Source organism: Meleagris gallopavo, chromosome 12, assembly GCF_905368555.1.
Source record: "Meleagris gallopavo chromosome 12, MGAL_WU_HG_1.1, whole genome shotgun sequence".
In the NCBI taxonomy this organism is placed as follows: domain Eukaryota; kingdom Metazoa; phylum Chordata; class Aves; order Galliformes; family Phasianidae; genus Meleagris; species Meleagris gallopavo.
Genome location: NC_139415.1, coordinates 6122353 through 6136492, shown reverse-complemented (window position 1 = coordinate 6136492; position 14140 = coordinate 6122353). Strand labels below are relative to the sequence as shown.

The 14140-nt window shown below is 38.8% G+C and overlaps 1 protein-coding gene across 2 annotated transcripts in view; it reads right to left on the bottom strand.

The window, feature by feature from the left end:
- MYO1E (myosin IE) overlaps positions 1 to 14140 on the bottom strand; it is an 83906-nt gene that overhangs the window by 46809 nt on the left and 22957 nt on the right. For both annotated transcript variants that reach the window (XM_085234285.1, XM_085234286.1), the window contains exons 2-4: positions 5726 to 5869; positions 2972 to 3061; positions 1969 to 2063 (exon numbers count right to left, since the gene is read on the bottom strand). In XM_085234285.1, coding sequence (XP_085090411.1) covers positions 1969 to 2063; positions 2972 to 3061; positions 5726 to 5869 — 329 coding nt within the window. The remainder of the gene's footprint in view (positions 1 to 1968; positions 2064 to 2971; positions 3062 to 5725; positions 5870 to 14140) is intronic.

Below are 14140 nucleotides of genomic sequence, written 5' to 3'. Positions count from 1 at the left end.
GACAAATCATATGATAAATAAACACTAGAAAGGAAGAGGAACTCTTTGAAATGTCCCTGGCAAACATTTTCCAATTTTGTAGTATATTTTAATTAATTCCAGCAGAATTTGCATGATTTGTGCACAGACTGAGAAAGAATTCACTCTGCACATATACAGTGCAGGAATTCCTAAAACACATCATCCATCATTTAAACCCAAGAATTCTCCTAAGAATTTTAACCTGAGAATTCAAAAAAGCCTGCATCTCTGAAAATTCAATTATTTGAATGTATTAAAAAACTTTGCAGCACTAGCAATGTATCAAGAACTGTGCTTTATATTAACCGTCCACAACAGTTCAAGAATTTTCACTATAAATTTAGCTTCATATGAAACATTCCATTCTGGAATGTGATTTTGTTCAAAAATCAAAATAAATCTCAATTTTACCCATGCCTAACAGATCTGAATTTGACCAAATGGGACTGTTAACTTCACGTGGCAACAGGCATCAATTTTCCAAACCAGATGGCAGCTCAGGGAACAATTCAGAAGTATGAGAAACAAGAATAAGAGAATCTGAATTAGAGATTTTTGACACACAAGACTCTATGCTGTAGGTAGCTGCCCATAACAGGAAGGCCATTACAGTACAGCTCAGCTTAGCAAACCATTAATGCTTAGCTGACCTTCCTACATGCAAAACCAGAAACTTCCACATACCTACATACATTTCTGCTACTGCTGAGGGGGACAACCATCTGCTTTTCTGCTGTATCCTGTCACCAAGGAAAGCACGGCCTGGATGAACCCTAGGCACTGACCACGTGAAATAAGACAATGAATCTAACTTACAAACAAATATTCTTCAACAAGGATCCAAAGCAGCTCATGAGTGAGAGCTGCAACCGCTTTTCTTAAATTCAAAAGCAGTTAAATTCATAGTGATGCCTGAGTGCTCCAAAGAAAAACAACTGAAAGCTCAGAAAGACTGTTATTAATAGAATATTAGCTGCTTAACTTCAAATAACTTTCTTCCTCTTACTTTTCCCTAGTTCTTGACTGATCCTTCCCACAGACCAGTGTTCTCCAAACTTTTTTGATCATGCACCCAACCAGCAAGACATTACTGAACACAGGCTCCCAATATATGCTTGTAACTTAGTTGCTTACAGATTATATACATGTACTACCAATGTTCTAATACTTTCATCCTAGACCCCCCCAGTGGATTGCACTGTAAACCTTACAGGGCACGCACTCCACTTTGAACACCAGTGCCAAAGGCAAACTGCAAGGAAAGTCAAAGGATGGATAACAGGCCAGCTCAAATATCCTGTATTTCTGGGTCTCTGCATGCTTTCTTTTATCATAAACCATTTATGAATTCACAGACAAGGCCAAAGAGTACCTTCTGCACCCAACATTCACTTTCACTGTTACTTAAGTAATGCCTATCATTAAACAAGTTCAGTAATTTTACAGTGGATTCTCTCAGCCTAATAATTCAGATAGACCAATAGTAAGGAATAACTGTTAGTATCTGCCTCTTCCTCTTGCCTCTGACTGAAAGCAAGTTAAATTCTGAAATGAACAAAAGTGCATTTACTTTTAACTGGAAAAAAAAAAACAACTAAAATGAACACACTAATGCAGTTAATGTAGTCAATGTGAGTGTTAGATTTAGCCAGCAGTGTCTGTGGCTGCTATAGTTGTTAATTCTCACGTAGTCACTTGAGCTATTGCTACTAGGTGATAGGCATGAAGCTGGCTATGAGAAAGACATTTGTTAATAAGCTATCAGGATTCCACTGGAAAACAAAAGGGAGGGTCAGAACATAAACAACCAACCTAGAAAACCCCAAAATATTCAATGGTCATGAACTCAGAAGGTTTTTATTAGTATAATAAAAAATAAGCTTTTCCCTTTCTTGAAGTTACAACAGGAACAAGACAAAAATATTTTCTTACAGATTTTTTTCTTACCTAATAATGACACATTGATTTTCTCTGTCAATAATCATGTTTCTGTACATACTGTCTGCAAGAGCGTAAATATGTGGTGGGTTTTCATATTGTGCCTAGAAAGGGAGATAGAGCATACATTTTTCAACATAACATAACATTAAACAATGCAGAAAGAGAAAAATAAATTTCAATTGGAAGAACCATATTCCTGGAAAAAACAATTTTCAAACCCACTTACAGGAATTTCTGTTTGTTTAGTTAAAACAAACCAATGCCTGATTTGTTACTGATCTTTTTCTCACCCACAATTCTCTCCTGAAGTATGTAAATACACCATTCTAATAACGGCCCATAATTGAAATATATTACTTGATCAAGACAAATTGATATAATTTAAGCCTATCCCACCAATGCTCATGTGCTAACAATGAACTATCTAAGCCACTACAGCCTGGTGCTGTAATGGGATCATCCTCATCCACTGCACCCACCCAAACCGGGTGGTTTCCCTGGTCCTCCATCCATGGACATGCCTGACTCAAACAGAGCAGAAAGCAGAATTTTAAGTCCATAACGTCCTTGTACTGCAAACTCTTCAAGCATTATTTTCAAGACCAGCATCTATTTTTGGCATCCCAATTTTCCTACTCTACTTGTCTAGTATGTGACATCTCTACCCATATTCTTCAAATCCACTAATGGCCATTTTGTTTTCTGTGCCACAGTTTAAGCAAACAGTATCTTAAAAAGTGCTTTTGCAGGAGGAGAGGCTTGTCAAGGGGAAAAATCTGGTATGGATTAGAGTTAATCAATGCAAGTATTTTCTTGAGACACTAATTCCCTGTGTCCCAGGGAATTCAATTTGAGGACTCAGTAAATGGTGATGGGTATCAGCCACGCTCTCCCAGGTTAATACAATATCACCAAAACCCAGAAACAAATGCTTCCATGAGTTTAACCACATGGAATAATATTTACATCCCTGCCAATCCTGTAGTACATTGCAGACTGCTTTACTTACGGCTCCCTGGTACATTTCAATTTCCTTTTCCCCGAAATACGGCATTTGCTTGAAAGGATTCACAGAGATTAATACAGAGCCAATATATGTCTGTATTCAAAAGTAGTTAAGGTAACTACAGTTTTTATAGTAGTGTCTTACCACCAGATACTGCAACAGCCTTTCCATATATTACACAACAGGATACAGCTTCAAACAATACAGAAAAAAGAAAGCTTAAAACAATTATTAATAAAAATGAAATTAGAAGGCTTGCAAGAATATAAACATATCATTCAGTGGGATACTTTCATATTATCAAAATATTTATTTTAGGACAAGTTAAGCATAGGAACATGTATCACAGGCCCAAGTCCAACACTCCCTGAACAAAAATACAGAAAGGAAATGGTATATTTGAACTGCTTTGCTCCTTTGTAACTGAGGAGATCATATTGTTAGTATTGAAAAGATTGTTTTGACCTTCACAGAGTGAGCTGTACTGACACATTCTGATCTCACAGAGATTGTGCTGAGCGTGCAGACACATGGAAACCACCCGTACTGAGCTGAACTGGACTCAGCTGTGTGTACAAGGCAGGGAGCTAAGGGAGTTAGGTAATGCAGTGCTGTGGTGATATTTTATGAGTGTAACTGTTAACAGTTACACTGGAAGACATTTCCCTAGAAGACATGTCCTGCAGGCTACCCTATGAAACATTTCAGTTTATTATTACTCCCAGATATTTTTTTTGCAACATCCTGAATGTCAGTATTTCACAGTTCCATATTCGGCTGTAATCTGCCTACACTTACAGTGTAAGTAATGAATTGTTATATACACAACTGAAACAACTGGTACTACTTAACAGGCAGGACTGCTTCCTTGAGTTGGAAGTTAGCAGTGTACCCATGTCAGTGAGGTCAAAATACTGTACTGTTGGTTTCACTGAACAAGCTGGAATTGCTCACAACTAAACTTACTGTCCAAGCTTTCCATACTTAAGTAGGAAAACTGAGAAATTCATGCTGCTGTGTTAGGCTGCATAAGAACCTATTATGCTGGTGCCCCAGACAGTATCACATTAGTCACACAACAACTATAAATCAGTGAACGTAATCTCAGTATTATTAATTTGCAATGCTTTCTTCATACATTTTTAAATTTAATTCAAAGAGTGACAACATCTGGGCCTCCAATATATCAAGCACTCGTTGTGTCAGTATAACCATCTGAAGTGATAGTTTTCTGTTGGTAACAATACCAGCATTTTCTGGGAAGAATCAGTAATCTTTGTGCAGAGTAGCACAGAGGAATATTCATTCATGGGTGAGCATAAGAACAGTTGAAAGATTCAAGAGATGGTCTCCAGTTTAGAACAAAAAGCCTGCAGAGAACTGCAAAAGGATTATTTTTCTCTGCACAAATGAATTATAATGCTTTTAAAAGAAGAGTCTGATAACCCATGTGACCACCAGACCCCTTGGAAAGCACACAAGCTGCTTCAGTAAAAAAAAAAAAAAAAAAAACTATGTTAATCTGGTACTCTCACTTTTGTAAGAAAAAAAAAAAAAAAGCATTGAGCACTGAAGACTTCATGAACATTGTGCATGGAAGATGCAGGACTTCATACTGACAGACGTGTTTCTTCTACTACCAGGAAGAGTGCTGTAGATCGCCTCAATACGATCAGTCTGAGAAATTCTTTGCAACTCACCCATGAACTTAAAAAAACTTACACAGTTTGTCTCAGAAATGTCAGCACAGCCACAACATGACTTCTCCTCTATCAGTCCTTGCTAAAGCTTTTATGTCTGAGTATTTGGAAATACTCAGGAGAAGTTCTACTTTACTCCCATTCTGCTAAAAAGAAATTAAACTCTTCAAAAGAACTGCTCTCTATACACAGCTAGCTGGTACCAAAATCCAGCTAAAACAGAAGAACAGTATCACCACTGACTACAGGTTACAAAATTGATTACTGTAGCTTGCGTTACATTGTAGAAACTAAAAATCAAACAGTTACTTGTGTTCTACGTCAAGGAAGTCTTTTCACATGAAATTTCCAAAAATGAAAACATTTTTGGTGCTGAAATTTGTTTTTCTTGCTGGGTTATATATTTGACTATTTAAATCTTTCACATTTTCATTAATCATAGTAAAAAAAAAATATATAGCACAAACATTGTAGATTTACAGATGTTCATGTGGTCACATGTTTTCATCAGCCCATGATTCAGAACAAGTTGTAAACAGGGTTATGTAATAGGAGAAATGCTAATGTGAAAGCATTCGAATCTGGGAGGTAAAGAAGATAACACCATCTCAAAACACGTATAGTAAGGCTTAAAACTATTAACTCTTGATCACGCAAGCAGCACTACTGGATTAGCTTGAGGGGTCACAATGTATGGGGCTACAAAATTATCTTCAACAGTGACAAGAACTACTACATATAAAAAAGAATTGTACAGCGTCTTAATTTCAACCTTCAGGGAGGCTTAGATTGGATATTAGGAGGAAATTCTTCACTCAGAGGGTGGTGCAGCACTGGAACAGGTTGCCCAAGGAGGTTGTGGATGCCCCATCCCCAGAGGCATTCAAGGCCAGGCTGGATGTGGCTCTGGGCAGCCTGGTCTGATGGTCAGTGATCCTGCACATAGCAGGGGGTTGAAACTGGATGAGCATTGTGGTCCTTTTCAACCCAGGCCATTCTATGATACGACTCTGATACATCTGCATAGCCCAACTAAAAGCAATACTAGAAAGGATACAAAAATGTAATCATCCATGTATCTCTTCTTTAGGTTCTCCACTATGGAATCTTCTGTGATTTTGGAAAGAAGGACCATATCGTCCACTCCGCTGTGCTTGACATTGTGGCTCTGCCAGTGATATCTGTAGTGCCCTTTGCTTCCCTGCAGGAAAACACAATAAGTATAAAAAAAAAAAGTTACAATATTTCTCATGAGCATGAAATATCTGAAAGCAACCCATTCTAATTCCAATTTCCAAAATATATTGCTCATATTGAATTCTATCCCTTGACCCAGCTATCGAAAAGCATACACAGATGATGTCACCTTATACATCTCTGAACTATTAATTAAAGCACTGCCCTCCAAAAATAGCAATAGTTTCATGGGGTTTTGTGAATGTCTACACATGGAAGTGCTCTCAGATGTCAGGCAATTCTAAAACATGCAGGGGAAGAAAAAAATTATTCCAATGGAGATACAGTCCTTAGAAGTTAAAGATGCAAAAATTAGACTCCTGCAGTGCAACTATTAGTCATGAGGATAATTAAGCATCTGAACTGCATTAAATGGGGATACCCTGGATTCTCCATCTTGAGTCTTCTAATCCAAAACTGGAATATGATGCCGCTACTCTCATAGGAGCTGTGAGACTGATGTTGAAGGCATTCAGTGGTGTTCTGCAGATGATGCTGCACAGCCTGACAGGCTGTGTGTCTGAACAGCCCCTTCTGAGCTGTTAGTCACTGTGCATAACTGACATCTGAATAGATAATCTCTCCCCACACTTAGAGACTACTATTTCAGGATGCTACTGAAAACTCGTGACATTTCAATTTGTACCAGTTGAAATCAAAATCTGGTTTTTTTCCAGCTGATTTGAACTGTAGTTAGGTTTCTATGGATGCAACCATAAATACATTAAATCCAGTCTAGGTTAAATGCTCTCTAAACCCAAAACTATTTCTCGAGTCTGACAGGTAATTCTCATGGCACTCCTGTATTTTTGCACTTGAAGTCTGAATTCTCAAATTAGTAATCCTGAAATGAATACATTTTACACTAATATCGCCATGCATGCTGTCAAGGAAGAAGTGGTTAACAAAACAGTCATCTGGTATACTCCTCCTCTTTTTTAGCATCACAATTTCAAACAGTGAGATGCATTTTATGGGATCAAGTCATAGTCATCAGAATACATGCAACTTATTATAAAGTATTTTGCAGAATAACTTAATGCATAATCACAGATGGTAAATAAGACGAGTTGGATTTGATCTCAAATTAACCTGCGCTAAAAACAGACTCATTTGCCCACTGCAGACAGCACAGGACTTCTAGGCTTTACCCCTGTTTTTATTAAATCTCCAGCTACTGCTATCCATCACTGCTAACACCACTGAAGAGTATTTGTAATCAATAATGAAAAAAATACTTTTAAAAACAGGATAGCAGAGGAAAATATACCTGAAAGCACACAATCTCATCAGTCCTCTTAAACATCAAATAACCTTATATGAGTTTAAATAAAATTATAATCTTAAAACCATTTCCATTCACATAAGACATGTCCATTTCATATTTGCATAATGGAAGCAATGATGTGGAAGCACTGAGTAAATGAAGGAACCAATTAATTTTTGGAAATTGTTGTAAAACACATGACTGAAGCCTCAGCTGGATGTCAGGTTATCTGAGTAAACGGAAGTCCAGCAGGAAGACATAATTTCCTCCAGTGCACTCATCAGCTATTTGTGATATTGTGCTTGAAAAAAGAGACAGGCAGCATGGATTAAAAAAAGGTACAGTATAAAAATAAACACAGAGAATGACAGATTTCATAAAGTTATGCAGAGCGTAGTTTAGTATTGGAAAATGGAGTAAGCTACAGAAAACTTGTAAGAAAGGAGACTGTAGGAAACAATCAAGCTCCCCATTGGAAGCTGTGATATTAGAGACAGCAAGGTCAGTGAGAAAAGGACAGAGCTCACAAAGCCAAGGGATGTATGGAAAATGTGCACACAGTCTGTCTAACAGCAAGCTTTATGAAAGTCAGTGACTGTTGCTGACTGCAAGTTACACATTACTGGGCCAGAAGGTTCTTTCCAAAAGTAATGCAACAATGCAAGCAAGAGGGGCAATGCCAGAAGACTCAGCTTACCTTGAGGGCTGCTTTCCCCAGTGCTTACCCACTGATTTAATGAACAGCTGTCAGCAAATTCGAGTACCACAGTATCAGACAATCAATTGGAAAAAGCAGCAGTCTAAATGTCCACGAAACCAATTGCATGGAAGACAGCTGACAGTTGTAGCACCAAGTAGTTCACAGTAATATTGAATTAAACTAAATAAGTTCCTATCCGTAGTCTGGGACTATTTTTTCCTTGAAGCACAGCCATACATGAAAATGCACAGAGAAGTGACAAACCATTGGCAGACTATTATTAGATTTCTCCTATAGATCTAGAAATAAATCCAAGCTTTAATAGTGATTAATTTCACCTATATGTTTAAACTTTGCCCTCACCCTGCCTTTTCTCAGGAACCTAGAGCAGGACAGGCGGCAGTGGCTAGCATCTCCTCAGTCCAGGCAGCAAAAGAGTGCTGTCTCTATACGACAACCCTCAAGTTCTTTCTCTTCCAACCATAAATCATAGAATGGTAGCTACAGAGTCTGATGCAAATTCATCAACTTCAGGCCCTTCCAACTTGTACTATCATCAGCTAACAGTTAATTCATTCTTCTATTGCTCTGAAATAGAAAAGATCTTCCCATCATAAATCAATTGAATAAATCCATGTCATAGCAGTTGTAAAGGAACTCCTCAGGCCTCTCCAGTGCTGCACCTTTCCTAGAGGTCTTGTATATATGTTTGAAAATTACAATACCTGTAATTCAATTTTCAGAACTTGTTCAAGAAGCAAAAAATAGAAAAGTACTTTAGATGTCTCTCCCAAAATTCTAACACATGCAAAAAAATTTCCATCTCAAAATTATACTTGATATGCTTGTAACAAATAACTCAAACAAAATTGAACAAAATGTTCTTTGAGAAAATACAATTAGGATCATTTTCAGAATCAGACAAATAATACTGTAATATATACATACACAACATGGATTTTTAAATGATGACTTCAAGCAGTACAGTAAACCGGATTTGTAGAGACCTAGCCAAAGAGTAGGTAAGAAACCAGGAGAAAAACTTAATAGGCAAGGACTGCTATTCCTCATAAATTAATCCTAAGGGCTGATATTGTTCACTTACTAATGAAGAAGCACAGGCAGTGGATGGAAAAGGATCTGCTCATGGAATGGAAAATTCTAAGGAATGTAACACCAGGCAGGAAAAGTTTGCATGTAATCAAATTATAGTTAGCCTTATCTTACATTCTTTGAAGGAGTTACAAGTAAACTAAGATAACTGAGCAAGCTGATTTTAATAACAATAAACAATATGAATGGTAATAAATTTGGAACAGTGAAATACAGTATGAAGGTAATAGAAGCAAAAAAGAACATACATAGGAACGATCATAGAGCAAGGAGCCAAAGGGCCAGCAATGTTCCCTTGCAGCACAGAAAGCCAACCGTATCCTGGGCTGCATCAAAGGAAGTGTGGACAGCAGGACGAGGGAGGTGACGCTGCCCCTCTGCTCTGCACTAGCGAGACCTCACCTGGAGTACTGCGTCCAGATATGGAGCACAGGAGAGACATGGACCTGTTAGACCATGGCAAGAGGAGGGCCACAAAAACTATCCAAGGGATGGAATACCTCTCCTACAGGCTGAGAACTGGGGCTGTTCAGCCTGGAGAAGAAAAGGCTCTAGGGAGACCTGATAGCAGCCTTTCAGTACCTAAAGGGAGGCCATAAGAAAAAAGGGGACAGACTTTTTAGCAGAGTCTACTGTGACAGGACAAGAGGAAATAGTTTCAGACTAAAAGATGGGAGATTTAGATTGGATAGAGGAAAGAATTTTTTTTATATTTTTACAATAAAGTGGTGAGGCACAGGTCGCCCAGAGAGGTGGTGGAATACACTGTCCTAGGGGACATTCAAAGTCAGGCTGGATGGGGCTCTGAGCACCTGATGGAGAGTAGGTGCCCCTGTGCACTGCAGGGGAGTTGGACAAGATGACCTTTAAGGGTCCCTCCCAACTCAAACCATTCTGTGATAAATTACACCTCAGAATACATTCTTTCTTTGAGTCTTGCTGCAGCTAGATTTCATTTTTACATCCTTGCAGACCAAACTGAACCAGTAAAGTGATTTTCAAATAGAGTTGTCCTAATGTATTTATTTCATTAGCTTAATGAAATAGTGACATGGGAAGGGCGGGGCTGGCACAGAGCTTGGCTGTTCATCCCTGGGCCTAGCAGCCTAATATATGTCTTTGTGTTACAACAATAAAGCCTAAGCTGATGCAAAAAGATAAGCTCAGCAGATTACCCTATCAGTGGCCTGCAAGAAGCCAAAGTACCTCTTCAAGGTGAAAAGCCATGTCTGAGAGCAGGAGTGGCTGCCAGTGCTGCTGCGGCCTGCGCTCGGAGCAGCACACAGAAACTCAGCTGGGCCAAAAAGCTGGAATTAAAGGAGTATATGGCACTGCTGTCAGCTGTTATTATTCATGTGGTTGCTGTTTGGGGCTCAAAATCAGATGTGCTTTGCTCTCTGACAAGAATAATATTTATGAGTCACAAGACAGCCCCGTGAGCCAAAGGCCTTCTGTTTGAGAGGCTCCACAGCAGGAGCTCAGCCCCAGCACCAGCGGGCTGGGAATGGCAGTGCTGCCCTGCACACCTCAGCAATTTCATCATCTTCAGCATCAAGCCTACCAAGACTCTGAAGAGCCTAGAATTAACTCCACTAACACACTGCAAATTTCTCTTAGCACCCACTCGTTAACAGCTTAAGACAATAGCTACATGAATAGCAGGAAATAGGAACATTTTACTGAGGACACGAGGGTGACAGCACCATCAATATCGAGTGGATTTCATCACTTACTGCCAAGGCAGTTCTGGAGATGTAAAAAATGACGTACTAATATTAACTACTTTCTAGGCTTCTTGTACACTTTTGGTATGACACGGTTAAAGCACAGTATTGTTTTGTTTAAGATGAATAATAAATATTGATGAGACATTTATTTTCAGAACTTTTGTTGCTGGCCTACACTTTGTGTTACAATAGCAACTCACAGTTTCTTACTTTTGCCTTTATCATTGTTTATACACTTTTGTGTTATCTTAAGCAACACATACTTGATGTGGCTATAATAAGACTGAGTCATGCTGTGTCACAACAGGGCTTTCTTTTAACTGGAGAAAAAGCAAATATTTTTGTATTTCAAGCTGTCTAAAAATAGTACATCTAAAAGTGAAGTGCTAAAAACAAGAGATCAGAAGAGACTGCCTATTCCGCCCCTGAGAAAGTGCCTTGTTTCTCTTGTGCTCCATCAGTGCTGTCTAAAATACAACAATTTACATATCATAGAAAATCATTCCTTGGTTCCCATAACTGAAAGAAATGCCACACTGCATTCCAGACTGCTGTTTTCAGTAGCAAACATTCGTCTTTCATCACCATCCAGTAGGGACTCAGCCCCCATGAAGGATTAAGTATCAAACGATCCTAAGCGTGACCTTTTCTTTCCCTTTTCGGGTATGACACTGCTACTTCTCAAAATCCTTGTAGTTTTGGAAGTGTTTGTCCCTCTGCTCAGATTAGTATCATGAGTACAACACATCATGCTGAAACAGCTGCACACCACTTACTCTGTACCTGATGTCAATGCTTCCGCAAGCTTCTTGCAATGCCATCCACCAAAACAGTAAACTTTTACCATCCAATTACAGGAGTCTTTCATACATTCCAATGAAAGAAAACAGTCTGCCCTTCTCAGTAGAAAATATTTTATAAGACCTTAATATGAATTTTGATCCTCAATTAAGGTAATTGAAACTGAGACACCATAGTGGAAAAGTGCTTCAAAATAGCTCTTGTGTACATAATGTTAGAACAAACAGACATTCACTGCAATGATGTGATCATATTTGAAAGATGTAGTTAAGGGAAGACAGAAGCAGCAGCTAGATAGACAAAGATCAAGGACAAATAATTTAAATTGAACACAGGGGAAACATTAAGGGAGACAAAATGTGCTGCTTAAATATTTGAGAAAACAGCAGAGCAAAAATTTCAGCATCTAGCTGCACGACAGACATTCCATACAAAGAACTAAAAATACCAAAAACGTATTAAAGCATGGAAACTACTAACAGGTTCATATTCCAAAAAACACAGTTAGGGAAGAAGTCAATTCTCAGCCTGCTGTAGGGCAAGGCTCAACCCAGGGTGGCTCGGATTGACTCCAGAGCAGATTACCTGCAGTGGGAAGTCCAGTTGCCCAAACTCTCGCTCCCCACCAGCCACTTAGCTAACCCATGTTGGGCTGCAGGTGCAGCACGTGTGGCCTTGGGATATGTCCCCAGCACTGCCTCCTGCTCAAGGAGGGCAGGAGAAACTAGAGCCTTCTTACCTGAATAGCAAATGCACACCTGTAAAACAACACAAGCTATAAGAACAAGAGATGTTGACAAGGTATGCACATTATGCCCATTTTCAGGAGTCAGTAAACCATCAACACTCTTGCGAGATAAATAACAAAAAAATCACCAACATAAAAATTACTTCAGTTTTGACTATGGGCAACAGGCATTGCATCAGAATTAAAAAAAGTTTCTTTATAAAAAGGCACATATTCTAGAGAGTAAATTAAAGACATGAATGAATTTATGAGCAGATCATAGCTGCATTCTTAGGTTTCTCATACAACTTTCACAGAGAGCAGGCAGTCACAAAACGTAGCTAATGAGCTGTAAAGGTATGTTTGCCCATCCCACAGCTTTTTGGGTGGCTGCGGCACAATGTTCCAAGAAATAATCTCAAGAAAAAGCACTGCTGTTAACTACTTAACAGGGTGGACTTAACGTTGAACATTAACTGCTTTACCTGACTGACTGAGCAGCCTCCAGAGGTGTGCTACATTTCACCTATATTCCGTGGCATGAGTAGCAAAATTCTGATGGTGACGGATTAAGAACAGGTAATTGCAAAATTTAGTCAGGTTGTATATGCACGCCATTACAACCATCTACTGAGCAGCATCTACTCACGCTAACTTTTCATCTCTAAAATGCACTGTATATTCTTACATTGCGTAAGTTAAGAAAATGCAAAAGAAAAAATACAACAAACAAGTTCTATCTTAGCTGTACTAGATCTTAAAAATAACGTTTCCTAACGCTCTTCTCCATTAAAATCTGGTTTTAAAAGGTTTTGTGCAACCATATATCTCAAATATAGTACTATGAACTGCTACACATTTTAACCAAAATGTGCTATCCTAGTTCCATCGAGTACTAAAACTCATTTTGGTAGACACACAATATAAGAGTACTTAAATATAATCTCCCCCAAAGTACTGCATAGCATCTGGGATCTCACAGGCCAAAAACCACAAATCTCTGTACAGATGGATTACTCCTAAGTGTCTGCTCCACCCCTCCAGGAAAAAAAAAAAAAAATTCTTTTTTTTTTTTTTTTGTTCTTTTTAATCAACAGAAAACAATTTGTCTATCATTAATTTACTGTGAGCCTTCCTATGTGATTTACAAAAATAAATCATCTTTAATTAAAATACGTAGTTTGAAAACTCCATCAATAGATTTAGACAAAATATCATAGACTCTCCTTTAATATCATATTGAAAATATTTTTCCTTGATGATCCTGAATCTAAATAAGAAACTGAAGTCAAGTGGGAGCTCACCATCTGGTTCCCAGAGAGAAGAACCTCAGAACAGCATGACTCAGAAGCTCTACACATGGACCACTGTCTTGTATACGCACCATCAGAAAGAGCATTTTGATGCTGTGGTGAACACTGTATACTGGTGCCAGCTGAAGTTTTTGGAGAAAGTAAAACCAGTGGCATATTATAGCAATGCCATCACAAACATGTCCTGTTCTAGCTGATGTTCCCACTTTGTTTCCCTGCCCGCTTCTTGCAACTCCTGGAATCTCAGCCCTTAACATCAAACCATGCTCACAGGCCACAACTCGCCCCAGTGGATTCCTTTCTGCTCAGTCACTGCCCTCTTCGTACATTGTAAACAAACAGGCATTGGAAGCTGCTCTTCCCCCTTCTCTCCTATTGACCTTTCTGATTCACGATAAAATCAAGGTATTTGTTTTCTCACCAGGCTGATACTGCTGAGACATTAACCTGAGCTTCAAGGCCCGACTCTGTCCCCAGCAGTGCCTCAGGGGAGGCAAGTCACTTCCTGTGATAGAACGTTTTACACACAACTGATTTCTCTGTGCAGATAGGTAACTCTACATTTTGTTGCTGCGTGACAGATGGCAG